General features: G+C 40.6%; 1 protein-coding gene across 3 annotated transcripts in view; it reads right to left on the reverse strand.

The window, feature by feature from the left end:
* The window catches only part of LOC110951541 (WD repeat-containing protein 70), a 45,687-nt gene that overhangs the window by 5,017 nt on the left and 13,151 nt on the right, over nucleotides 1–27,519 (reverse strand). For all 3 annotated transcript variants that reach the window (XR_007937623.1, XM_022194650.2, XM_022194649.2), the window contains exons 10-16: nucleotides 24,723–24,897; nucleotides 13,910–14,009; nucleotides 13,442–13,526; nucleotides 13,213–13,351; nucleotides 4,275–4,375; nucleotides 3,578–3,657; nucleotides 174–290 (exon numbers count right to left, since the gene is read on the reverse strand). Coding sequence is in view for 2 of the 3 variants with exons in the window: in XM_022194650.2 (XP_022050342.2) it covers nucleotides 174–290; nucleotides 3,578–3,657; nucleotides 4,275–4,375; nucleotides 13,213–13,351; nucleotides 13,442–13,526; nucleotides 13,910–14,009; nucleotides 24,723–24,897 (797 nt within the window). In the remaining variant the exon portion in view is untranslated. The remainder of the gene's footprint in view (nucleotides 1–173; nucleotides 291–3,577; nucleotides 3,658–4,274; nucleotides 4,376–13,212; nucleotides 13,352–13,441; nucleotides 13,527–13,909; nucleotides 14,010–24,722; nucleotides 24,898–27,519) is intronic.

Raw genomic sequence — 27,519 nt, forward strand, 5'->3', positions numbered from 1 at the left:
ATTTACTCGTTTGTAAATGACAGTATTTGTGTTGCAATTTGTTCTCGCTCATGAGGAATACTGACTGTAGACTGTAAATCACATTTTTCTTGTCATTTTTTGCATTAATTCTTGTTCACTTCATGGTTTTCTTTTTTTACACTATTAAAAGAATAAATAAAAGGGCACTTTACCTGGTCCGGACACAGGAGGCTCGGGTTTGTGGGATTTCTTTGGGTCGAGTCTGTCCTTCTCCAGCTGTTTCCGTGTACTCCGCTGTCGGGCCTCTCTGAACATGGGTAAGGCATGAGCTGGAGACACACAGGGTAACCAAACATAATCAAGTTGCTTAGGTAACTAAGATCACATAACACTGCCACACAAATAAGCTGTTGGAGCACCGCGCAAATGTTGAGTACTTGTAGCCCGCATATAGGACTTATCCAAAGTGCAGACGGAAACACAAAGCTTTAGAAGACATTTGTTTTCAGGACACAGAAACACATTCTCACACTCTCACCTTCTAATACGCCTCGGATAAAATACACAATATCTATGTAAACATATAGATATCTGGAGCATCATTGATAATTGCTGCATATGCACAAAACATTGCTTAAAATGTGCAATATATCACTTCCCAGGAAAAAAAAAATTATGTTTGTGCTTTTAAATCACAAATAAATTGTCTGAACCTTTATTTCTGTGATTTACTATTAACCTATTATGAAATTATTGAGCTCTGAGTGATGCCAGGATGCAACAGGGAGCAGATTCTGCAAACTCTGGCTGACATTTCCTGGATAATTAAACAAAATATCCTCATTTCTTTTAATTTCACCACATTAAACTGATTAAATAATCATCAAAGTGCATAAAATTTTATGGAATTGGACAACAGAGGGCTGGTATATTTCCAATAAAATCGTACAATAATGTAAATACTACCCCAATTATATTTTAAGTAGTTTTCAGGCACATTTTTGTCAAAAATCACTGTAAAGAACACATGGACTCTGCTGCCGGATGCTGACCACATGCTATACTTCTCCACCACCTGCACTCATTAGCAGCTGAAAAAATGGAAACACTTTCTGGAATAAAATACAATATATTAATCTCAACCTTTGATGAAAGAAACAACAATTTAAAGTGGAGAAACTGTGGTAAAATTGGAGACTACACTCCCATATTTTAGGGCTATCCAAAACTGAAACTATTTTGGGATTCAGGCAGAAATAAGATCCATTCTAAGTGTTGATTTGCCACTTGAGCCATTGTTCTATATAATCCGCTCCACTCCAGAGGAAGCGATGGATAACAAAAGGCATATCTACTATATATTCTACTATTGGTGGCAAAGAAAACGACAACCGTGTCGTGTCTCAGCCCACTGCCTCCCACCCTCCACCAAGGGAGAGAGAGATTAAAGAAAGTGTACTAATGGAAAAAAATAAAAGCAAAACTCCATTTGAAGTTAGGTTCCTTTATGAATTTATGGGCTCCCGTCATTGCTTTCTGTAATTTAATTTGAATTTACATATTTAACAGGCTGGGAGAGATGCATTTGTTTGAATTGAAAGTGGAGATGTAATGATATTTGAGTCTGGATTGTGTATTTTAGCATGTTTTATAACTTGCTGCTCTCTAATTTATCTTTAAGCTTAATTCTCCTCTTTATGTGGGTTTAGACATGAGTTTGTCCTGTTGCTGTATCGTATTTGTAATTGCTTGTGTTTATCGTGTGTATGTGTTCATTTGTCCATTTTTGAGCTGCATATAAAAACATGTAGTTTAAATAAAAATTTGGTTTAAAAAATACAACATATATTGTTCTTTAGATATTAAAAATGTGTGATTCAATAAGCTATGTCCACGTAGTTACAAAACAAATACTAAGCAGTGAACTCTGGTGTTGCTGCACCTCCACTGGCTATTCAACACTTTGGCACTTTGCAGCAAAGCCACCTCCACATCTGACCACTTTGTTTAATTTCGGAAATTGTCCTGTTTGTTGCCTGTTGCTGCAGGCATCATCCCTTCTCTCTCTTTTTCTTTGTGTGTGTGTGTAACGCTGTCTCCGCTCTTAAAAGGAATATTATCTACATCAATATTCATCAGAAATGTAGCCATTTATTTTCTTTATAAACGAGGCCCTGGTTGACCTCCAGCAGCATCTCTCCTCTTGTGTACACCAACATATTCATTACATGTTTAGATTCAGACAATCACTCGGCTGCTTTTCACACTTTTGTGAACACCATCACAATAAAGGCCCCCAGCACTTAAATCTACAAGTGTGTGAGTGAACGGGTGCATGATTAAGTGTGAATGAGTGCCCTCATAGGTGTGGGAGAGCGACGGTGTGTGTGTATGTGTGAGGCGTTTGTGTTAGAAATTGTGTATGCTCTGCTCTTATCCTCAGGGGATACAAAGAGACACTTTAGTAAAGAGCTTGATAAAGTGATTTTCCATTTAGGAGCTCTGTCGCTGTTCAGTGTTAATTCTTCTCCTCCATGCTACATTAAGCAAAAAGGTTACTGTTAACAGATTCCCTCGCTTTTCTCAATGGGCCATCACTTGCTTCCTGTCTCTTCTAATTTTCCAGTGCCAGGGCATCAAGTGCGTCACTCGTCACTTGTGGCAGTCAAATGCCTGCCGACTTCACACCCTGTTGGCATGGCAATGGAAATCACATGATGCATCTGAAAAGGCTGCAGAAGCCCAAACAATAAACGGCGTCTGAATTGGACCCCGGCAGCCAATCAGCGGCGCCTCGTCGGCAGCTGTTCGGCTCTCGTAGGTTCATGACTTCATTCTGGGGGCAAAAGGAGTGTGAGGCACGCACAGAAGAGATGACAGCCTCGTGTGTTGGTGATATGACGGGATGACAGGTAGGGGGGTTAGTTTGTGTGTGCGTGTGTGTGTGGTTAGATCAGCAGGAGATCACGCCAGCAGAGGTGGGAGAGGAGGCTGTCCCTAGCGTGATCTGGCATGACTGGAGAGCACATGGCCGTCGCGTGGCACACTGCCCCGCGGCTGTCGATTCGATCATCCACACTCTGCTCCATCAGCTAATGGGCCTGTGAATGCTCTGAACTCTCTCTCATTTCTTGCAAAGCCCCCCGGTATGGGATGGAGTGGGTTTGAATATTTTCGTACGTGCGTGAAACCAAAAGAGAGAAGCAAGAGAGGCAGCACGTAAAGCAGGACCGGCATTTCTATTCATCATGTCAGAGGAGAAACATGCTCTGCTAGCCACGTCGTACTTGGAAGATGGCTGGCATTGTTTTGGTGACGCCTCTGTTTCTGTTTGAACGTACACCGTCTTACCACACGACGAGCGCTGCTTTTTTAGATGGGTTAGTGCCTCAAGGTGGACAAAACTGCCTGAGGGCTTTGAGAGAAGCACTTAACTTTAATTGTTTTACTAATTGTTGGGCCGATTAAGTGACACGTGAATGTATGACAGGGTAAGAGAGCAGAGACTTAAGTACAAAGTTTATGAAGTGCTAAAAGCATTTTTCTTCAAACGTTTGGATGAAACTGTACATGAGAGGATTTTTCATCCACCTATTACACACATGGAAGAACTTACGTGTGATGATGTAATCTTGCGTTAGCGTCTCTGCTTGTTTCTCCTTCCGTTGGCTCTTCACCACACACAGCTTAGCTCCTCTGGAAGACAGTCACATAGAAAACAAGAAGTTAAGAAATAAAGTTTTGCATTTTCATGACCAGCAATTTAACTGAAAACACTGAAACAACAACAAATTTGTCATACCAACAATTCTTTGTAGCCACAGCCTAATACTTGCCAATGCTTTTATTCCCCACAGAATTCAATTGTTGTTGAGGATTATTAAAGAACAATGAAGAATAAGTTAGTTGTGGTAAATAGTTTGACTCAGACAGAGATGGATGAGAAATTTGGGAAATATTTGAAAACATTTGTTTCAACTTAGCAAACATTTTTAACCTCAGAAAGTAACTCGTTATTGAAAGATGTCTTTATAGTGTTTAGATTGCTTTGCAAGTCTGACAAAAAGAGGAAAAACTACATTAGGCATGACAGCTATGAATGCATATATTAAACAATGCAACAATAAGGCTTTTTCATTCATGTTTAATATTTTTTGGCCCCAAAAAAAAACAGACTTTTATAGCATGGCTGTGGCTACACAGATATTATCAGTTGGTGGGGGGGGGGGTGGGGGGGGGAATCACAGTTTATTATAACCTATAAAAGGTAAAATAACACAAAACTTATCTGTAAAGGTCTGAACCAAACATACCTGTGGCTTTTAACTGGGTCATAGTATACTTTGGCCAGTCCGTTCCCAGTTCCTACCATTATCTGGTTAAGTTTTGGGTGCCACAAGCAGCGAACAACACTCTGGAAAACACACACACAGATACAGAAAGAACTTCAATGTGTTTTCTCCAGTAATTAAAAGTGATACATGTAAGGATGTCATAGTTTAAGGCCCACAGCAGGTTCTGAACAATTTTCTCCACTGTTTGACAGATTTCCAAGCATGTACCTGCTTCTCTGCTAAGAAAAGGCAACAAACAAACTTTATCGCTCTGTGTATTGTGAATGTGTGACCTGGGTTGGTTGTGGTACAGTGGGGATCAGTCCCAGTGTGCTCTGCTGCTCTAGTTGACTATATTTGGTTGTTGGGATGAGGGTTGGATCCCTCAGTCTGTGTGTGACAGATGGCCCAGTGCCAATAGGCAAATGCGACCACATTTATCCAGAGGTGTGTGTGGGAGAGAGAGAGAGGAAAAGAAGGGCAGAGAGAGAAATCTACACATGGTTGTTGGACACTGACGAAGATCCTCTGTTCATTCTGTGATATGTGAGATGCAGCACAGAGCTAGAAATCCCCTCCTGCAGTAGCCTCTTCTTACTTTACACACATTACTATCACATCACCGCTCTCTGTGAGGTTAACACATATCTATGAATATCCTTGTGCTTTTTGTATGCCCTGTAGTTGTGCAGAATCTTTTAGAGAGTGAGCATTTGGCATGTCTTTATGTGGAACAGACAAGGAAATCTGATGGGGTCTGGGGCAGTAGCGTAGGATGGGGGGTGGGTAGGACTATGAGTGCGACGTCCAGATTCTGTGACAGTGAAAGCTGCTTAACGCCCAGCTGTTCAGCTTCCCACCAGGATACCAGAGGAAGGAGTCTCAGTCACACACGCATGATCATACAGATGCACATGGACACACTAGAGGACAGACGCAGATGAGAGCTTGCACATACATGTACAGTACAGAGAGAAATATACACGCATGCTCTGTTGGACATTTCTCCTACAGTTCAGCCATATGAAATCTAGAAATACAGTTTAATTCATCAAATGTAACATTAGAATTAGCCAGTGCTTTTGGACCAAGAAATTCTTGCACAACAGAATTAAAATTACGTCACACTGCTGACACTTTCACCCATGTATGCAACAGAAGTTTGTATGCGTTTAAAATCTGCTCAAATTGCACCACACTGCTCACCTTATACGAACATATCTACAATATGAGGCCGGGAGCTCAGTGGTGTGTAGCTCATGGGGCAGATGAAGGTTAATCTGCTCAACCAGATGAGCCGGCTGTAATTGACAGAAAGATCTGGAAAATGCTTTAAATGGGATGTGTTTAACATGAACTCCATATATTGGTAGAGGGAGGATACAATGAATAAATAAATAAGTCTAATGAATTACCTAATAAGCACAAATGCTAGTATGTTTACATTGCATACATCACACTGTAATTTAAGCATAAAAATTAACTGAGGTGAAAATCTCTTGGATTTTTTTCTGAGAAAGATGCTTGTCCCACAGAACATTTAACTCTTCTAACAACGTGTACCAACATGTATCCGAGTCCACGCTGGATGTGCTTCAGTGTAAATGTGTAATGGGTTGTAAATTGGCCTGTCATGGTTGTTGAAGCAACAGGGACAGTTTCCTCATGCGTGGAAAGGCAGAAATAACAGTTTGGAATTCTGTTACACTCTACAGGTACCGTCAAAGCACGCAGGTTAGCAACACTCACAGCAGCTTAAATCAGTCAGTAAAGCTAAAATAAGAGCGACACTACTCCCAGATAACTGCTGTCCAATCAAGTTCAGAAAACTGCCTCATTAGACCCAAAGTAATCATTCTGCCAACAGTGGAGCATGTTTAACAGAGGTGCCTGAAACAGTCCACTTCAGTGAGGCCCACCCCAACTGCATCTACTATAAAGTCCACAGCCAAGCACATCTCAGTCCAGTCTAACTGTAGCATTGCTTTCCAGATATTCAGAGCAGCTTGTTTATACTCCAGGAACCCATGTTTACACTTCACATCCACAAAATTACATCACATCATGAAGGAGGAAACTTTAATCAGACACTTCTTCAGTAGCAGGCGTCAATGTCCCACCAGATTAAAATATCAAATGTGAGCTATGGATAAAGAAGACAACAGCCCAACATGCATGCTGATTATGAAACAAAGCTATGCAGCACTAATGAGACACAACAGTCAGCTGTGGTTCTTGTTTAGCCGCTGGTGAGTGGATCCAAATGTGCATTGCTTCTGAGAGACCGAGCTACACCGGCCAAGTGAAAGCAAAGCCAGGGAAAAGAGAACGCTACTTTTAGCACCTCAGCTACACACTGACTAGGCTACTGTCCAAGAGGTCTGTGATTAGTATGAACTACCTTACTGGAAGAACTGGCTTTTACAACTTGCAAGATTTATCTGGTAAGATGCAGAAGAAAGAGCAGAGTGAAGGCCTCCTTTCTACCTTTCACCCTTGGTTGCTCTTAGTGAAGATAAAAGACCTACCATTTGCATCAAAGGCCTCCTTGAAAAGCCTTGCACAGTGCGCAGCTCACTGTTTAGGAGCTTTCAAGCAAGACGTGGTAGTTATAGCTTTGGCAAACAGCAACACTTTCTTCTCCCGACATCCAATAGACGTAATACTTTTTGGTCGATATTGAAAACTCACTCGTTGGCAGTGTTCTTTTTCATTTTCATTGTAAAAATCTGTTTGCATCACTGGATAGATCTGAATGGGATCCTTCTTCTATGTGTATGATAATGACGCTGTAAATACACCTAATGTTCTCGATATAAGTGGAGCAGAGATATCTACACAGTGACATTAATTTTAGTTTGTTGTAGATTAGAAAACTTCAGTTAAATGATGCTATGGTGTGTCTGTTATATCAGGGCAGCACCCAATTTATTTAATACAGTGCATTAAATTGGTGAGTTGAACCATTTTTGTGACTTATTTATTACATAGAAATAGACATCTCTCGTTGTAACAGAGGTTGTTTGGAGAAATTTACCAGCGATCAGCCAGTCCATTGGCGAGTCCATCGCTGGTTGGTGTTGGTATTTCAAAAGATTTTCATCAGTTGATTTGGCTAATTTAATGGTCTGCCTCTTCAAGAATTTAACTCAGTAAATTTTCAACCTTTAAAGTGGAATTTAATTCAATTCAATTCAATTCAATTTTATTTATATAGCGTCAATTACAGTCAACTCGTCTCAAGACGCTTTACAGAACCCAAATGCCTGACCCCCAGAGCAAGCCCAAAGGCGACAGTGGCAAGGAAAAACACCCTTTTAACAGGGAAGAAACCTCGAGCAGAACCCGGCTCTATATAGGGGGGACCCATCTGCCTGCTGGCCGGGCGGGTTGAGAAGGACAGAAGAGGGCAAGGGGGAGGGATGGGAGAAGAGGGAGGGGTGGGAAAGCAAGGAAAACAAGGAAAAATTTAAAGTGTGCCCTGACAGGAATTGGCAATTGAAGTTGCACGTGTCTAACAAGTAAGGTAACAGCACATCGCAACAATTGAAGCGTATGGCTACAGAGGTCCTTAAGTTACTGTAATCGCCCATAAAGTGTCAAGATAGGCCCCACATTTTAGTATAACAGTTATCTAAATGTAGTGTGCCTTTTTAGCTGACCCAGAAAAGAAAATGAAGGCCCTGTTCATGCAACATTAGTGCAAAACAGTGTCTCTTTGGCCCCCTTATCCTTAGAGTTGGTCCAGACAGGAAGTGCTAGTTAGCAACAAGCAAGGCTACAGTAAAGATACTTGCTCTATGACCAAAAGACCATGGTTTTTACCATTAATCAGTGACTTGTGAAGAACAGATAGAACCAATTTATACAAGTTCATTTGAATGCACCTGTTCTGACATGTACTTGTGTACAGGTGGTGACACTATGATACTACTATTGCAGGAAGGGGGCAACAACAATCATTCTTCCCACAAGTCTTGATTCAGAGAGGACACGGATTTATTTTTTCATTTTGAATAAACAATAAGTATAAATAAATGGGAATTCAATATTTTGCAGTCAATGGTGATATCATGGTGGTTTGCCAGAAATAAGTCTTTGAATGAGAAACACTGATCACACTTTTTGAAAAAATACCAGACAGCGTCAGTTTGTGGACCGACAGCGGCGGGCTGGAAAACTGCAACCTATCATCCGGTCCCACAACAAAGGTCTTCAGATGGATATGCTAAGGGCAGGTGATCACATAATAAAAAGTACCACAGTACCAGGAGTTAAGTACACATGCATTCAAGATGAAATGTGGATACACATAAAATTTAGCACAGGGTGTAGCACAGAAAGTGCATTTACAAGTGCATAAGAGCTGCAGGTTTCAGTAGATCTCCATTTGAAATTCAGCCAAAAGCTCAATGCTTTTCCGGTGAGCAGGATCTCACCTGGTCCCTGCCCCTTCTGATGGACTAATATAAGCTTAAGCGTGTCTGAAGTATTTACCAAACAGGCCTGAAACAGCCTCTGCTCCCAAGCACACCCCAGAATCCAGGTCTGGGGTTATGTAGATTGTTTAGTTAGAAATGATTGGTGGCCCTTCCTTTCACTCGCCTGCCTGGTATGCCACTTTATAAAGACTGCACTTAAATTCTTGGGCCATCCAAGAGGCAGACGGCTGATGTAAACACAGTAAATAGCACATTCATCAGGTTCACTGAGTGCACGTCAACCAGAAATAACTGATCTGCTGCACAAAGCTAAATTTTACCACATCAAAATTATTTAAGAAGCTACCAATACAGTCTGATGGGGGTAACAGTCATGTTGTTGGTCAGTGAGTTGAGTGGACTGGCTAAATATCAATGAAGAATTTTTTAAAACTTTATCAAACATGAACATATCATGAAAGGCATCAAAATGGTCTTCGACTCAGCAATCTATCAGGTAACCCCAACCATTCCCCATTACAACTTCCCTACTCCTTGCTATTTCCATTTGTCCAGTGAATGTCAAAATGCGTAAAAATGAATACATAAGTGTGACAATGTTGTAATAATTGACTTCATTAATTTACAAACGATGACAAATGATAACATTTTTAGTGCAGAAATACACTGAACTGCATAAATGACAACATTATTCAACATGTTAGTTCTCTGTGCCCTTGTAGCCTCAATGTGCTCATCAAAAATGTACAACTTGAAGTTTTTTTAGTTCTACAAAGGCAAGTAAAGCTCAAATACCGATGGGTGACAAATTAAAGGAGAAACATGAAGCCTTAACCTCTGAAGTGATAGAATCTAGTGGACTTTTGTTGTGCTGTGGGGGGTCCTTTGCTATCATGCTTTGGGTCGCACTTGTCTTTTTAGAGGGGAGAGTCACTGCAAGTAAACACAAAGTTGCTCTGAATAATCACCTTTAACATTTCCGTCCTGACGGAGTGGCCCAATACCAGCATGACACCTCCATTCAAAGTCACTGAATGGTTGGACGAGTATGAAAATGATGTGAATCGTGTGCTATGCCCTTTGCAGTCACAAGATCTCAACCTGTTGGAGATTTTGGACCTATTTGTTAGTCAGCGTTCTCCACCACCATCATTAAAACACAAAATGAGGCAACATGTTTTGGAAGAATGGCCTTTAACCCCCCCAGTAGAATTCCAGAAACTTGGGGAATCAATGCCAAAATGCAATGACGCTCGTAAGGTGGCCCAACACCTTAAACACAATTTATGTAGGTTTTCCTTTAATTTGTCACCCATGACTATGTGAATATCTTCAGATGATATTTACCTAAATTTGGTAAAAAGGCTTTTCAAGGGGAAAAGAAAAACACTTTTCAAGTACCTGAATCATTACTATATAAATGTGGGGAGATTACTACAATTAACACAAATAAAACTACTGCCAAGGCAACTAGCTTCCTGTACCACTCTCTAGACTGCATTTTTTCTGTGGCACCGGTTTGGATTTTGTGGGAAATCTGCTGGATTTCTGTACAGCATAAAAGGCTGAACAGACAGGAAGAGGTTTTGCCGTCCTTCCAATGACTCTGAGCTGAAGCTTTCAGAGTTTCTCACAATGGCAGATGGTGGAAGAAGTGAAAGGCCAATGGAAAAATCACTTCCAAATGTTTACCCTCTGCAGTAAAGTGAAAGAGAAGACAAACGTCCACGGGGTGATGCAGGGGAGGAGGGTTGTTAAGTTCTAAACAGACTCTTTGACCCAAGAGAGTCTGAGGTCTTTTCTTTGATGCTGCCTATAGTGAAAGTGGGTGAAAATGTCACAGTCATCCATTTGTAATGGTCAACAAAGAGTTTGTCAAGAATGATTTCTTGGTCTCGGTGACCGACAGCTATTTGTATGTGGATTGTGCCGTTTGCAAATTATTAATGCCACCTACTGTCTTTGAGTGACACCATTATTACCAAACACTCAACAGTTAAGTGTACTTCAATGGAGGACATTGTTTAGTTCTGTCAGGTTTGCAGACTGTCATCTTCTAACTACCAACAGACAGGAGAGGGGAGAGGAGAGGACAGTAAGTGAAGCAAGATCACTGATGCAACACAGAAAGGGTGTTCTTTAATTTTGAGAAACACTGGCATAAACATCAGTGTGAGACAGATTACTGTCTCAGCAAAGGCATTTCTTTGTGGTATGTACACCAAAATATTGTCAATCTGTTGACAGTGATAGAGTATACTGAAGTTAAAAAAAAAGCTATTCTTAGCACTTTGGGCATAAAAGTAACCAAGAGAGATGTTTTTTCTTCAGTGTAGTGTCTTCAGATGACTGTGCTGACAGGGCCTTGGTGCTCTCTCAGTTAATAATACAGACTTGAAAGCTCACACCCAACTTTGATCATTTTATTTAATCTGACAGTGAATGGCAAATTATGATATCAAACTGGAGTATGAGCAAAAAACAAATGTTTTGATATGAAAGTGAGGATCACATTTACAGAATAAAATGGTAATAAATAGAAATGTGTGTGTTTCTTTATGTAATTTTCACAGTGAAATGTTCCTCAGAGAAAATGACTTCAGTTAAAACACTCCCCATCCTCCCGTCCTCACAGTGTAACTCTGCAGTAGGATGTTCACTTATTGTGGATGCTGTGCCAAAGTCTGCAAGATAACAGCAGCTGGCTGGCAGGGAGGGAGGAAGCAAAGTCACACACAAACCCATCTTTTGTCTCATTCCCCCCACTCTCAAGCATGTTCATTCAGCAGCCTATGTGAAAGTGTCATGCCTTAACCAGAGAGACCAAATTAGAGAGCATTATCCTCTGTCAAACCTCAAGGTTATGACTATAGATAGACACCGTTAAATCTGTTGAATAGGCTTGAAGGAGAGGCATAGGAGGAGGAGCAGAAAGCAAGTGTGCTGAAGGAAGCTCCTATGCTTTTAATTTCTGCACCTATGGCTAGCTGCCCTCAGCAAATGGATTTCAGAGGAAGAAGGATTAGAATAAAGTACAGAGTATGCTAACGTAGTTCACATAAATGGAACATGATGATTGATTGTGTTCATAGATAATTCAATTTCAAATGTAACTCGGAGTCAAAAGCGTCAATAGCTGCACTGCCAACAGTTTGTGGGAATAACTTGCAGTAAGAAAAGGTCACATTACTCCTTTCTCTCTCACTTGATCCCATCTTGGCTCTAAACATTTTTGAAACTTTCCTCTTTTGTCTTAACACTCCTCCATAATTCCTCTCTTGTGATTTTTCACCAAAATAATGCTACTGTTCATTTTTCACCTCACGTGAAGATGGAGAACATTTGCATTCGTATGTTCCTAAAATGCAACTAGTTTTGGACACACTGTGATTTAAAGAGCCCATATTTTACTCTTTGGTCTTTTCTCTTTTTTGTGCATGCAAAAGGTTTGCCAAGTTACAAAGCTGAAAATCCACAACAAAGAAGTTTATTCTCTGCCAAAAACACTGCTCCTTACCTGCCTGAAATGCCTTATATGAGGTTCACACCCTTCTTCCATTACTTATCGACATCACCATGTAACATATTTGCTTAATGAATTACCTTGTGGCGAGATACGGCCTGAAACTAAGGATGAAGTATTTCTTTGCCAGAGCTGCTTTGCAATACTCAGATCTGAGGTCATGATACGTAGCCAACATTGCCTTGCTTTTGTTGAGCCTGCTGACCAGTAAAAGCAGACTGTTCTTTTCAGGGAGAGGATGAAACAAGGTGCTGTAGCAATGTACAGTATGAGAAAAATTATGTATTGCTTTTAACATGTAAGTCTGTAAACTTATTCTAATAAACAACCCAAATAAAATCATAAATCCGTAAATGAGCATAACAGTGCCACGTCAAGGGGAAAATATTTCTAACTGACTGGGGTTCTTTGGTAAATCCAGAGAAAATAAAATCTAATTTATCTTTCTGAGAAAACAGATTTATTTTAATTCAAATACATTTTAGGTAATATGTATAGATTTGTGTCTAGATTCATATTTAATCAAACAGCATAACCAATTTCTACAGGGTCCCCTACTGCATGGTTATACAGAAATGACTAAACACAGACTAAAATAATCAAAATGAATACATGGGAATAATTCTGTGCTGGGTTAAATAGGAAGGCAATTAAATAAATGAAATCTTTAAATGTGGCCTTAGACTACTGCTGCTGGGTTTTCAAGAAGCCATAGCTAAATGAAAAGATTTTTCAGGCTGCAGTTTTGTTTGAGCTCAAACCACTTAACATGGAAAAGGAATGGCAGACACATTGGTTTTATTTTGTGCCATTATGGATTCATTGTGTTTCTTTTCCACTGTTAAACATTTAATGCCATTGTTTTGTTCACAACCAACATATCATATCAACCAGTTGAAAAACATTGCATAAAAAGAGCAGCTGTGGTTGTAGGGATTGAGGCAGAACTTACTGCATTGGTGACTTCTATTTCGTAGACCCTCTGAAATGAACCTCGGTCAAAGAAAACCAACTTCCCATTTCCCTCATCTTTCCTCACTGAAGTCCCCGTTACAAGAAGCTTGTCATCAGGGCTAAAACAGCAGTCAGTCCTAAAAAGGAAAGTTACACACGTACAACATTAGCACTACAATAAGAACAGCAAATAGATTGCAATTAAAATGACAAGCAAAAAGTCTCACATGGAGAAGTAGTTGGTCAGTCCAGTGGCTACATTCACAGGCTTTCTGAAGTTGCGTATGTCCCACGTCTTCAGAGTGTCATCACCTAGAAAACAATAGTTGGAGACCACACGTAAACTGTAAATTGTGAGATTTACTTTACAATAAGTCACAGCGAAGGAGCTTTCTGGTTATGTTAAATAAGAGACTCTTGTACAGAGTTATTCCCGTTTATCTTTGTGGTAGAAACCTCTTAACTAGATTAAATACCATAAAACAACTTCAATGTTGTTGTGTATATATGTCTCTTCTGAATCTTCCCTTGTTTATTGGTTGTGGTCCTACTTGCCTGCTTTAAACACTTGCTCAGTTAGCTAGCATTGGACATAAAAACTGGATTCTCTTAGTTGGACTGCTGATGAATACAACTTCAACATGTGCAAAAGCTTGCTGTGTGGTTTGGCAGATAAGGGAAGGTCTTGGTCTTACCTCCACGTGAAGCGAGAGTCATGCCGTCATAAGAAAAGGAGAGGCAGGAGGTGTCTGAACCTGGAGTGTGGGCTTGCCGACAGTGAAACTTTGTGTGAACCTAGGAAGAAAAAGCATTGTTGAGATTTATGTGGGCTCTGGTAGGGTTTTATGGTTTAGTAGGGATGTGCAGCACACCTGCAGTTTCAGAGTCAAGTCCTATGTACGTGTCTGAAAGTGAGAGACTAGAACAGAGGCCATAACAGAAATTCATTCCTTGTTTTTCGGAATTGAGAAATAACTGACTAACTACAGATTATGTATCACAAAAACAATACAAAAAAGAACAAAAAAAAACGTGAAATTGAGCTTTACAAGATGAATAAATAATGCAGTCCTCTCTGTTCTGTCCACAGTTTCTGTAAACGTGCTGTCTTGGTCACTATTTCTCACCAATACTACAGATTTTTTCCAAATCTCTTGATGTGCTACTGTGAGCACACAGCCTCAGTAGTTCCCATTTCAGCCTGTCAATGCAGTAACAAAAAGACCTTTTCATTCTCAACGTTTTTCAAAACAACATACGGTTTTCATTTCTACCATGAACACCGTACTATGTATTTAACTACGAAGCTCACTTGAACTTATGAAATATCAGCAACTTAACACACTGTACTCACCGCACTCTTTAGCAAGACTACAGACCACAGACATTTACTTTGGCGAGCTTTTAGGTTTCTGCCTGACAGATGGTATTTTGATTTTTCCTACCTGATGCGGTATTATAATATTCCTACTGCGTACAATTCACCAGGCAATAACACCCAACAGACATACTTGTAACTGCAGCCCTAGGCTAACATCGCCTTTTTGATTCTTGGTATTATTAGCCATCCTTAAATAAGGGTAAGTCAGTATCAACATCTATTTAAAAATGTAGCATCAAATTATCAATGAATGCCAGGATCAACTATAAAAAAATGGATAACAAAATGAGCCAAACTAGACAGCAGTAGTAGAGTGGAGAAGAGTGTGTCTCTAAATCTAATTTTGAAAGTGTGGACTCCTCTCAATAAAACAGTTAAAGTAGACCTCCACCAATTTTACACACTTAAAACTGTCAAAGTTGGGTCATGGCTTAAGGCCAATTCATGTCAATGCAACTTTCAACACCCAACAAATTCTGCAAGAGTCCACACGGACGCCTCTAGAGATGTCTGCGTGTTGCCCAAAACTGTTTGATGCACGTCAATTGTGCATGTGTTAGGACAACAAATGGTGCTTAAAACAAATGCTGATTACGAAGAAAAACTGTATATTGAGATTCTCTGTTATCCACACCTTTATAACTCATCATCAAAAGAGTTGTAACTGAAGTAGTGTCTGCCTCGACTTCAGAGATACTTTGATTGCTTTGTACTTGCTTTCCATTGAAGGTGTCCAAACCCGGTATTAAGATCTAAATTCTGCAGAAATCCTGTCCCGTGTCCACCCACTGCGCTTGGACCACTTTAGGAATAATCAAATTGACATGGTGCTACAGTATAATCTGTAACTCGCTGCTATGTCCTGTAAAAACTGCCGAGTTAAAATCAGCCTTTCAGAACCATCTTTGGGAGTCCTGTGTGTTTTTCTGTTTTATATGAGATTCAACCTGAGCGTCTGTGTAGCAGACCAACATGGACCTATTGAAGTGCGGACAGAACCATGTGCAAGTTCACATCACTCATGTGGAAGCCATAATTTGTTTTTTATGTGACTTTAAAGCAACTCTGTCAAATCTGAGAAAATCCAGAGTTAACTGATGATGAAAGCCTGATGATGCCATTTGCAGCTAAAAGAAAATTAAAATAATTTTGATAAATCAATCAATTGTTCGGTCAGTTAATGTCACACTGTCTGTATTTCCAGCTTTTCTTTCTCCTGTGTCAACATAAACTGAGTATCTTTTAGGTTTTAGACTCTGTCAGTTGTAAAGGGACATCACCTTTAGGAAAGTATCGTATCATTGTTCATTCTTTTCTGACATTTTACAGCTCAAACAATCAATGGAATTATTGAGAAAATAATCAGCATTGTAACTGATATTGAAAACAATTCTAAATTGCAGCTTTAAATGTGTAATTCTGGAGTAGTGATCGCATACATTCAATGACTGTTGGGTACAAAACAATAGCAGCTTCAGAGGAAAAGAAAGGCAGTCCACCCATTAAAGATTACAACCTTCCAAGTATTTATTGAGGCAATGTTCTCACTAAATCATGTGTATAATTTCGCCCTTGTGACCATTTTCCCGGGATGGCGCTATATACAGTATGAGAATGTGATCTTACTCGGCTTGGCTGTGATGATCAGCATGTATCACTGAAAACCAAGTAGGCTAAGTGACATTTCATTTGAGGTCATTGTATAGAGGTGAGAAAAGACTGATTACAAAAGGCCAGAGTGAATGGTATCTCATCTTTGTAGGTCATAGGCTAAAGGCAGATAAAGAAATATAACTTCTTCAACTATTGTTAATTAATCCGAGCCAGTTCAGCCATGTACCCTAACCCTCTCATCGAAACAGCTGTTTTGAAGATGGCCTACCCTTCCGTGTGCCTCCTCAGTGCTCACTGAGTAAGCAGTGCAATACTGTAGTGCAAAGTGTGTGTGTGCCAAGTCTGGAGTTGTAGACTGGAAAACATCCAGCTCAACACTATGGTACTGCAGCTAACTTATTAAAAAAAAGTCAAAGTAAAAAGCAATATTAGAATATTAGGTCCATTTTGTACTTTAGATTTAGCAATTTGGGCTATTGCTAATCATGATTTTCATTGTTAATTAGTCTGATAACAGATTTAAAAGATTAATCACTTAAGAGCCCATCTTGAAATTACTTCTTTTGTTCAGTCAAAAGCTTAAATGCAACTATATTTGATGTACAATGATAAAAAACAAAGAAAAACACAAAATCTTTATCAATATTTAAGAAACTGAAAGCAGTCAATGTGTCATTTTTACTAGTACATTGCTGCCTTCTCTGCTTCCTCCCACATCCACCTCCCTGTGCCTTCGTCTTACCTGAGCCGAGTACAACCAGATTACACAGATCGATCATTACTAGACACCGGTGAAGCAATAGTCTGGGAAGTAGACTTGCTAACACTCAAACAAACATAACCTTGGTTTATACAGCTACATTTTCATTAATTCTAAACGGAATGCAAATAAATCAGTGAAAAGAGAATTGCAGCAATGCGGGCTTTTGACCAAAGAAGGTGGATAAGGAATTTCAAGTGAGCACAGAGTGGGGAAGACAGATAAGATAGAGAAATATAGAGCAAAAAGCTGGCAAAATGTGCAGGAGAGAGTGGAGCGGGAGGTGAATGAGTGATGTGCCCTCATGATAACAGAAGGAAACGAGGCCATGCTTCACTTCCAAAGTAAGTGGAGGGAAGTTATTAACTTTCACGAGACAGATAACACTGTTACCTTGGACTGTAGATAACATATATTACACTTTTTCTGGCCTTTGCCATTTAGTCTCTGTATTCTCTCCGGGGCTAATTTTCTGCTCTCCATCATCATTTTGCTCACAGATTACCTTCAATCCAATTCCATTCCTTACATTTGTTATCTTTGAATATTTGCCTGTTCTTTTATTTGCTGCGCTGAAATTGACTTGGTTGAAAAAATAAAAGTCAAGGGGTCGACACTACGTTTTCTAATCTTACAACAGGCCTAATAAGTTGCAGCTAAAGCATAATGTGTAATGTGTGTAGCCTTGGGGCCCCAGTTCAGTCATGCATTCACAATGGTCCATCACTACTGTGCTTTGCCGTGCAAATGGACAATAGGAGTAGCCTAGCCACGCTATACCCATGTTTCTGACGGCACAAGGGTCTAGGGAAGCTCGACAGGGAGGGAGGCGGGCTAAAAGGTTGTCTATCAAATCCCTCTGCAGCAATTGGGTAGGTATACAACCAATCAGCACAACGAATAGGCTGACATAGTTCCGAGAGCACCGGCGGATTGTGGCTAAGTCCCATTAGCTTCCCAACCAGCGGAGCCGTGGAGCCAACTGGTATATTAAGGATTTGCCATATCCCGTCGGCATAAGTCCAAATACGTCTTTCTTCTCAATGAAACACTTCAGTGCCGTCCTTTGTTTATCTTTCAAGTTGAATTTTAGCTTCAAATCTTTAAGGGCTGTGGCCAAAGCCGAGTCGAAAGATAACTGTTTATTGTGCACCGGTTGTTTCTGTCAGAATCGTCACGCCTCTGTCGTCACTTCGTTACACCCGCCTTCTGACTCTACACTTCATGGTGATTGGTCCGGCCAGTTTTAGGAGCATCCAGCCTCGAGCCTTATGGAGGGTAACTAGACCCACCCTGGCAGAGAATTAAATTCGTTGCCGTGGGTTGTCTAGCGCGGCTAGGCTACAATAGGAGTGTATCCAAACATGCATTTATGTAACTGTGGTGGCATCTTTGCATGGTAGACAAAAATGGGTTGGGTGAGGTCAGCAGGCTATGAACAGGAGGGTGCGTTGATGAACCATTTTCTTGTAATTATCTTTTCTTATGATGTTGCTCAGTGATGCACAATAAAAACGGGTCAGTGGAGCGGATATTACAGGCACCTCATAATGCTTTTTTGACGAAAATAATTGTGTTTCTGAGAGTTGCAGTCACGGGGTGAGAATTTATGGCACCAAACATGTAAATATTACACCATAAATACACTGCGAGGAGAAGGTGATGAAATCCGCTTTACATAACTCCAGAGAGAACAGATGTGGGGTTTTTTCCCCTTAGAATCAACCTGTTCCATGGCCTCAAAACACATTTTTTTTTCAATATGGTCACAGTTTTCATCAGGTCAGCAAATAAGAAAAATTATGAGCTGTTGTTCGACCTGTGATGAATCATTCCACACAAGTTTTTTTCTTCTCTCTCTCTTCATCTGACGTCTTTCTTTCTAAGATTAACACCATCTGCTTTGTGCACATGCTGAGTTTTGACCCCTTTTATGTCACACTGTCGTCAGTGTTTGCTTTCCTTTTGCATGTTGAAAAATAAAGTTTCATCCAAGAAGACAAACAAGTGGAACAAGAGGACGACAACTTTTGTCCAGGTCTGGGATAAATTACGAAAAGAAAAATAGAGAAAATGATTCTAAATTGGTCAGTCAAAAAAATGTAATATTAAGTAAATATAAATACAACTAAGGAAATAATAACTGTTATTTTTATGCTTGGTGATTAATCTCTATCAGGAAAGTAGCACCTTTAATGGGTAGTTTTTGGTTATTCTAGCTGCCTATTGCAAACATACACCCGCCACAGCTATTTCTAGATCATATACTGCCGTTGTGAAAGCTTGAGTGTTTATTTACTATCCTGATGTTGGCTGGCGCTGGTAGATGCCATGGTGTTTGCTTCCTGTGATAATCTACACAGCCGGCTTGTGAAATCAGATTCTCATGCACTGTTTGAAACTTCTCTCACGCCTTGTGACATCCTCTGTAAGCTGTGGCCTTCTCTCCAGCCAACAGGCTAAATCGTCATGATTTTATTCAGTAAGCCGGTGTGACTATTTTTCTAAACAGTGTCTGCCGCTAGTAAGTAATGGAAGGTTGTTTTATGCGTGCACACACATTCTCGCACACAGACACAACTCTAATCCACGTCTACACACATTCGGCAGCAGGAGTTGATAAATAGCTGAAGGAACACAGCATTGGGTTTCATCCTCTGCAGACTATGATAACAATCTACCACAGCGCCAACTGTTTCAAATCACGCTATCGGAGTGTTTTTATATAAATACTAAGAGGCTCTCTGCTTCTTCTTTCATACTTTTAACAGTCCCCACCTGAAAGACTGGATGATGCCCAGTGTGCAGTCAGTTTTACATCTCACTCTGACCTCTGTTACCGGCTAAGGATCAAGTGGCCAAACCACAGTGCTGAACAGCTGCTCTGATCTTTCATGGAAATCAACAAGTGGTGATGGTGAGGCGGTGTGAGTTAGAGAATCACACTGTGGTCAAGGGTTCCGATAGTCCAAAAGCGTGCTATATTAAACTGTATACCTCTATGCCTCAGTCATACAGAAAGGTCTGTACATGACAGGACTATTATATGCGAGTTGTTTCCAAGTTTTTGTCAGGGTTAAAACATGGTACGCAAACTGGCTGAACAGGTGAAAGCTGTGGCATTCCTTTGCAGAAAAATATCTCTTTAAAAATCTCTTAGTGACCACACATGTAGAAAGGGTTGAAGGGAGGGATAATCAAACTGTGTGGCAATGACAGAAACAATGGGGCACGTTACAATGGAGGCACTGAGATATGGTGTAAATGTTTACGATTGGCTCACTAGATACCGGCTGGATGAGTTTGTTTTTCAGATGCCACAACGAGGGCAGGTTCATCATGACAAAGGTTGTGTATATACTGTAAACGCATATCAGGTCCTACACTATTCCTAAACATCTTTATTGGACACTAAGAAGTTCCTCTGGGATTGTGTTTTCCCCACATCTTTAAGCACTTACAGACTTTACAATGTCATATACATCACTGTTCTGAGGGTGCAGTTAAGCTGGTGGCACATTGTAGCTAATTATCATGCATATGTGAGAAGAATAAGGCAGATTTAGATTGTTTGGTTTCTTTCCTTCTCGACAGTCAGTGTTACATATGATCAGGAATGTTTTACACTTAACAATTCTATAACAATGGCGATATTATTACAAGCAAAAGCAACAGCTAATTACCACTGTTTTTTCAATATTCTGAACACAAAGCTAAATATATTGTTGCAAATTGTTATGCAAGACATAGTTTGAAAATATGTAATAATTAAACTCAAAAGAAATCTTTTGAATTTGTCACAAGAATTCTGAAAATTAAGCAACAAAAAAGACAAAGCTGCACATGAATATATAAACCCTTCTTTGATATCACTCATTTATTGAACCTGTGGGTCTATGTAAACTTATTTTATTTAAATTTGAGGATGCCTGTATTGCCCACCTGAGCTACTGTTTCCAGATATTCTACCACACACCCTCATGAATTCCTTCATGTTTTTTCTCCTGATACTTGCATAGCAACCACTCAATAGTGTTTTGTGCACAATCGACTGGGATGGTGCTTTGTCTTCAAAAAATAATTACATTCTAGTTGGTATGATTCTTCTTTTCATACCATGCAAAGAAACTGACAGTTCAAAACTCCACATATCATTTGGAGATCATTTTGACAACCTCATGGAGCCTAAAGTGACTTACTATCTCTCCTCCTAATATTCCACTCCAGGTCATCGCTCTGCCCCATCTTTGCCTGACATCTTGCTGGAGCAGGGTGGCCGTTCACCAGCCATCCAGAGCTCCATCTATCTGGACCACCCAGTGTAGCATGGCATTCATTTGTGAATAAAACACTTTAAAAATTAGTCATCATGAATTTCTGACCCCGCTGCCAACTGTTCTCTGAGGGAGCTTTGGTCAGGCCAAACAGCCCAGCTCTGGAGGATGTTTCATGGAGAGATTCATGATGTGACACCAGCAGTCTCAAATACTTCTTATCTGTTCTACAGGGGCTTTTTCGTAGCTGCCCTTTTAAAAAGGTCAATTTGTCAAATAGAGCCAACCAATTTCATCTGTGCTCCGAATCCTTCACAAATCCTCTCAGTTTGATGATCTCCTCTCAGTTTTCCATATTTTTCAAGCCTCTTGTAAGACATTGTACTATTCTAGGATGCTATATCTTCAAAAAGATCATTTTTTCTCCCTGTGAAAACTGACTTAATAATGTAGAACAGCCTCTTCCAGGTTGCTTCCCTTTAATTAAGATTTCCCTTTAAGATCACCTGGCAAACTAATTACCAACCATGTCTGAGACTTACAGCTTTTATCTGTGCTGATATGGGGGAAAAAATTGGACTGAAAACCTGAAAATGACATCTTTACTGTACTGAAATCTACTGTTACTACAGTGAAACTGTAGTGTTTAGTGGAGCCTGGAATTTTAATTAGTTTTATCAAGAACAAGATGCAACGAAGGCAAGAATCACAAAGGATCCACAATTAAGAAAGGACTTGTTGGATCTGGAACAACTACACTTTTTGATTGCTGTTGGCAAGTCCTTTTTTATATTCCTCGTGGCATTTAAACCTCCTATGGACTGCTACACACATAAAATATTTCACTTTTATCATTAAGGACTGATTGCTGTGACAAAACCACCTTGTGCAGACAAGCAGTGAAAGTTTGCCATGTCATCTGACGGTTACACTGTACAAGATGTAGTTCACCAAAACCACCTCTTTTGGGGTCCCACTTTGAAGTCTGGAAACATCTAAGTTCACCGATGACATCATAACATTCCTCGGGTCTCTGTGGTAATGTTTTGGAACGGAGGGCTTCACCCTCAATGCACCACGTATCACGGAGTGCACATTACCTGGCAACCATTTAAATGCAGTCTTGTAATTCTGGCACCAACCCCTCTGGTCAAAGGATGAACATGCAATCACTCTCTGTGGCAGTCCACCGAAAGAGACCTACTTGACTCCCATCATAGGATCAATCAGCTCAAGTCAGGGTTCAAGAACACGATGTGTCATCCTCAATAGCTACTCTTCAGGCTGAGTTATAGATCAAGGTCATGTACATGATTGATCGTGATTGATCTGCCTGCATATTCTGGCAATGAGTAATAGTGGCAATACAACAGGAGATGGGCCTCATTTGAGCGTGGGAGGGAGCAGCAATAAAAGCATCGAGAGGTCAACTCCTTTTTAGGCTTGTGGCTGAATTTGAGTCAGCAGCACAGGTTGCTGATTAGGGCAGAGGGCACCAACTTAAATTCTTGAGCCATTCAGACAGGGCAGGCTCCAGTGGTCAGGAAACAGACAAGACTATTGTAAGCTGCTATGGGACGCAGGGTAAATATTTAGCTTGGAGAAGGAGGGGTAATAAATTTTGAGAGCTTTAACCCAATTGCTTGAAGCTTGCAGCTATGAGCGGCCCAGGAGTGGGATGACGGGTGACTGGAGAAGAGGTGGGAGTCTGCACAACATGGGTTCAGGGAAGCACATGCTTACAATAGAAATGTGGTTACGTGGAAAACAAATCCTACAAACTACATTGTTTGTGTGTCCTTGAATCATGAAGTTGGCTGTTGGAGTAATTATCATGTAGCCTACGTCCAGTTGGATTTATCTGGATGAGTCCCTTTGTCCTATCAAGCTGTTCCAGCGCAACCCTAATTGTTACCATCTACAATCTCACATGAAACAACAGACGCATCCGACCTTGTCCACATATGAGGTTGGACAGATGAAAAGATATGAAGTGGAACAAAAGAATTACAGTGAGATATGTGGAAAAAAAACAATTTCTCAATCTTGAGATGAAAACAGACTCACACCAACAATTGCTCAAAATCTATACTGTCCTGACTGTTTTAAGATGTCTGTGTGCAGTCCTCCATCAATGTTACATCCCGCCTTAATATGTGGGGTTATGGTCTTTTAGGGCTCTCAGGTGAGTAACCACAAATGTTTTCTCACACCAGGGAAAAAAGCAACTTACGAGCCGAAGTTTGCGAATCAGCTAGCCATAATGTAACATAACACCACACTGGAATGACGCCTGCAATATGTCGTCTTTGAAAATACTGAATTATGAGTGCTGTAGGTCCACTAAACCCCCTCTTCAACAGAGTGCACCTCTCCTTTCTGTTTTCCCATCTTTCCATCTGTTTTCATCTGACTGGAACTTTGTATGTGACTGAGAAGGAGAGCAATAAACTGACAAATCTGCTTTGCCAATGATCAACAGGAAACTGCAGCTAGCGATATCCTTTTGCGCTGCAGACACTGACCACAGATGCATCACTCTGACAGCCATCAAGAAGAAAGATTTATAGGCAGGTGAACACAGATTTGAGAGTGACCTTCAGTACAAAAAAGCATTTGAATGACCCTGAAGACAGACTCGAACAAAGATGGAGGATATGCACTCTCCAGCCGTGAATGGAAGTCATTTATATCAACAGTGATGATTTGTCAAATAGCTCAAGTGAAAACAGCCAAATACATGAGCGTAGTGCTTCCCAGGAGCCAAGATCAACTATTACCTCAACATTGTGGACCTTTAAGAAGGGAATGCACGCTTTGATCATTTAATTAACCTAATTACCTAATAGTGGAAAATGTGCGGAGGGAAATTGTGATTGGGCCTCCCAGCAACTTTCACGTAACTCAACTCAGTCATCACACGTCAGTTATTTCAGTTACATAAGCAGATATTTTTGGCCATGCTGGTGGCGCAGCTCGAAGGATATCAGTCGGAAGCAGCATTTTAGTCTAGAAAGAAATATCTCAGTTTTTATGATATGGATTGATACAAAATTTTATGATGCTTTGAGTCTCCTACAGACTTGGTTTATTCCACTTTTTTTTTTCATAAGGTATTCGTTTGTGGTTTGATGTTCTTCTGTCTTAGCTTTTCCTCCAGCAACATCATCAAATCATGATCTGAATTAGTCTTTTGGCTGACTATTCCCAGTTTGGATACATGTATTCTAATGCCAGGCATTTAAATTCTTCAGTGTTACTGATTTCTTGACCTCTGACTTCTCTGCCCTGTGACCTGACTCTCATGACTCTGTACCCGAAGTGCTAACAAAACAGACATGCTTTGTTTACAGCCCACTGCACGTTGTGGTGGTTGGTATGTGTGTGTGTGTGTGTGTGTGTGTGTGTGTGTGTGTGTGTGTGTGCGTGTGTGCGTGTGTGCGTGTGTGCGTGTGTGTGTGTGTGTTTTTAAGACTCACGCTGAGGTTTCTGTCCCAGATCTGGATGCTGCCATCTTGGCAGCCTGCTGCGATGAGCTTCCCATCACGGCTGTAGGTGCAGCATGTGGGGGTGACCTTCTTTCCCTGCAACGAGCGCGGTTTGAACACCGACTTGTGCTTCTTCTCTGAGTTCAGGTCCCAGGTGCGCACGGTGCTGTGAACAGACAGGGAATTTAATTTATCCTCACCCAACTGTCGTGAATCAGTCATAAAGTATCTGTCCCTCAAAACATATTTGACCATCAACACCACCCTCCCAGCCGTAATAAATCAGAATCGTCCAAATAGAGCTTGCCCTGGTCATTCTCATGAACATGAGGTGAGGCGGCTCTGTGTTGCAGGCTGAGGCGTTTTGCAAACAGACGAACAGTAGATCAGCCTGACAGGTATGTCTGAAGCTTCCATGAAATCCCGATTCTCTTTCCTACATCTGCTGAACACATTACGCAACCCGGAGCACTGAGAAGCGGAGTTTTTCATAATGCACAAATGAGAGGTTTCATTCCAAAATGTCATAAAATGCAAGTCCAATAAAAACCCTTATGGCTACAGCTTCATATATAAAACATTGAACACATTAAACTATCCTCAAATGGTGCTAAAAATAAAATACACATTTACACTTAAAGAATGCAAAAATGTAAATAATTGAATATCCAAGATTTCCATCAAACATAAATAGAATGAGAAATGTCTGTATTAATCATTAATTGCTGTTTGCTACCATTTGGCTTAAGCCTCTGTTAAAACAAGGGTTCACAATTGTGTTACTCAAAAAAGCCCTTAGAGCAAAGCATAGTGTTTCTGCATTCTCTGAATCAGATTAAAACAAGGTGGAACATTTCACCTTTGACCCCGTTGACATGACTTTCTGTCAGGAGGTTGTTCAAGCAAGAGATGTTGTACACAGCTTCTCACAACTTAGCCTCAAGTTAAACCTAAACAGCTAGTTAGCATCTGGAGATACAGCTTTTCATTCAACTACCCCGGTCTTCTCAGAGCTGCAAAATCCCCATGAAACCAGTGCAGAAACGCTACAGAAACCAATAAAAAAAGCAAATCAAAAATTATGACCAGACAGACAGAGGTGCCCGCCAATACAGAGACGCGTTTATTGAAAGACATTACTCCACAAGAGCGCATTTAGCCAACCTTTCACGAACCCACGCCAAGGATCTCAGCAGACAGAGTACATCCAAATGTGTCTGTGACCGACTGCTTTGCTTTGGTGAGCATCTTAACCTTTGGGTCATGAGGTCAGCAGAGGAGTATAAACACACAGGCAGGGCTGCTACTAACAGCCAGGCAAGGATTCCTTCGTGGCTGTCTACAAAGTCACAGACACACACACTCAACAGTGTTTGGATAAGTCTAACAATGTGATACAAATGCCAGCTGAAGACATATGGTTTGAGTGAGAACTGGCAAGGGTCAAATAAAACTCTGTTTGATGCATTGTTGTGTTTAAATCTACATAACCCAAAGCTGTTAATAAATCAAAAAGTCTTCGGCTGGGGGATAAAAGCACAAAAAGCCATATATATATATATAAAAGGACACTGCATAATACAACCTGAATTCTTCCGCATTGTACAGTAAGTGTTTATAAGAGTAGATATACAACTGTATGTGTGAGAGCAAAGGAAGGAGAGTGATAACCATGGACTGGATGACAAATAGGTCCACCTGCTGCCTCGCACAGACATCTCTATTTTGTTTACAGAAGACTGCAGGCGTCTGTCAACCCAATAAAGACAACATAACCTTTTCCGTAGCGCAGGTTGGAATGCTATTTATCGTAAGGGTTCTTTCCAAAACATGGCACTGCAGGCTGTCAGGGTGATGGAGCAGAGAGGTTGGAGCCCACCAGTGTGAAGAAAACTACAAGCATTGGGCAAATACTGCACATACTCACCTGGGGAAACTGTCTGCACTAATACGTGGTGCTCTGAAATGGCTCGTTGAAGTGTAAAAACTGCCTATCCCCCATTAGTCACAAAACTTACTCAAAAAAGCAATAATAAAAATGAACTTAAAGGGGAACTTCGGTTTTTTTCAACCTGGGGTCTGTTTTCATATGTCTTTTCATACATGTGAGTTATGGAGAAATGAATTTTCAACATAGCTCCAGTATTTAGCCAGGCAGGCAGCTTTGCAGCTCAGCTCGCAGCTCAGCTAGCGAAAAGTATAGGGCAACTTGCCCCCCGCGTCAAAGTCCGCCCCAACGTGCTTTTTTTTCCCCCCACACTGACCGACTCGGATAGTCTCAACGAGTGTCCCACAACATACTAGAGATGAGAAGTGAACGAAAACCTCCACATTACCTGGCGATCGCTATTTGTTGTGGTCTGTATCCAAATCTCAGGACGCTAGAAAGCAAATCTCGTTTCGAAATCGTGCGATTTCGGAACGAGATGCCTGGCTAAATACTGGAGCTATGTCGAAAATTAATTTCTCCATCACTCACATGTATGAAAAGACATATGAAAACAGACCCCAGGTTGGAAAAAAAAACGAAGTTCCCCTTTAAGCCTCAGACCGCCTTTAAACTTTAAAGTTCGATAGGTGGTTGTTTTTGGAGAGCAAACGCAATGAAAGTGCATGCAATGACAAAATAAAACAGTGAAAACATGAGAGGGTAATAACTTTGCTGTTTCCTCCATGTCAACACCCTGTTTTCCCTTCAATCAGCAGCTCCCTTTTCCTCAACAAACGCTTCAGAGACAAAGGGGTGAATGTAATAAAATGAGACCTATACAACCTCAGTCATGCATGT

This window comes from Acanthochromis polyacanthus, chromosome 18 (assembly GCF_021347895.1).
Source record: "Acanthochromis polyacanthus isolate Apoly-LR-REF ecotype Palm Island chromosome 18, KAUST_Apoly_ChrSc, whole genome shotgun sequence".
NCBI lineage: Eukaryota > Metazoa > Chordata > Actinopteri > Pomacentridae > Acanthochromis > Acanthochromis polyacanthus.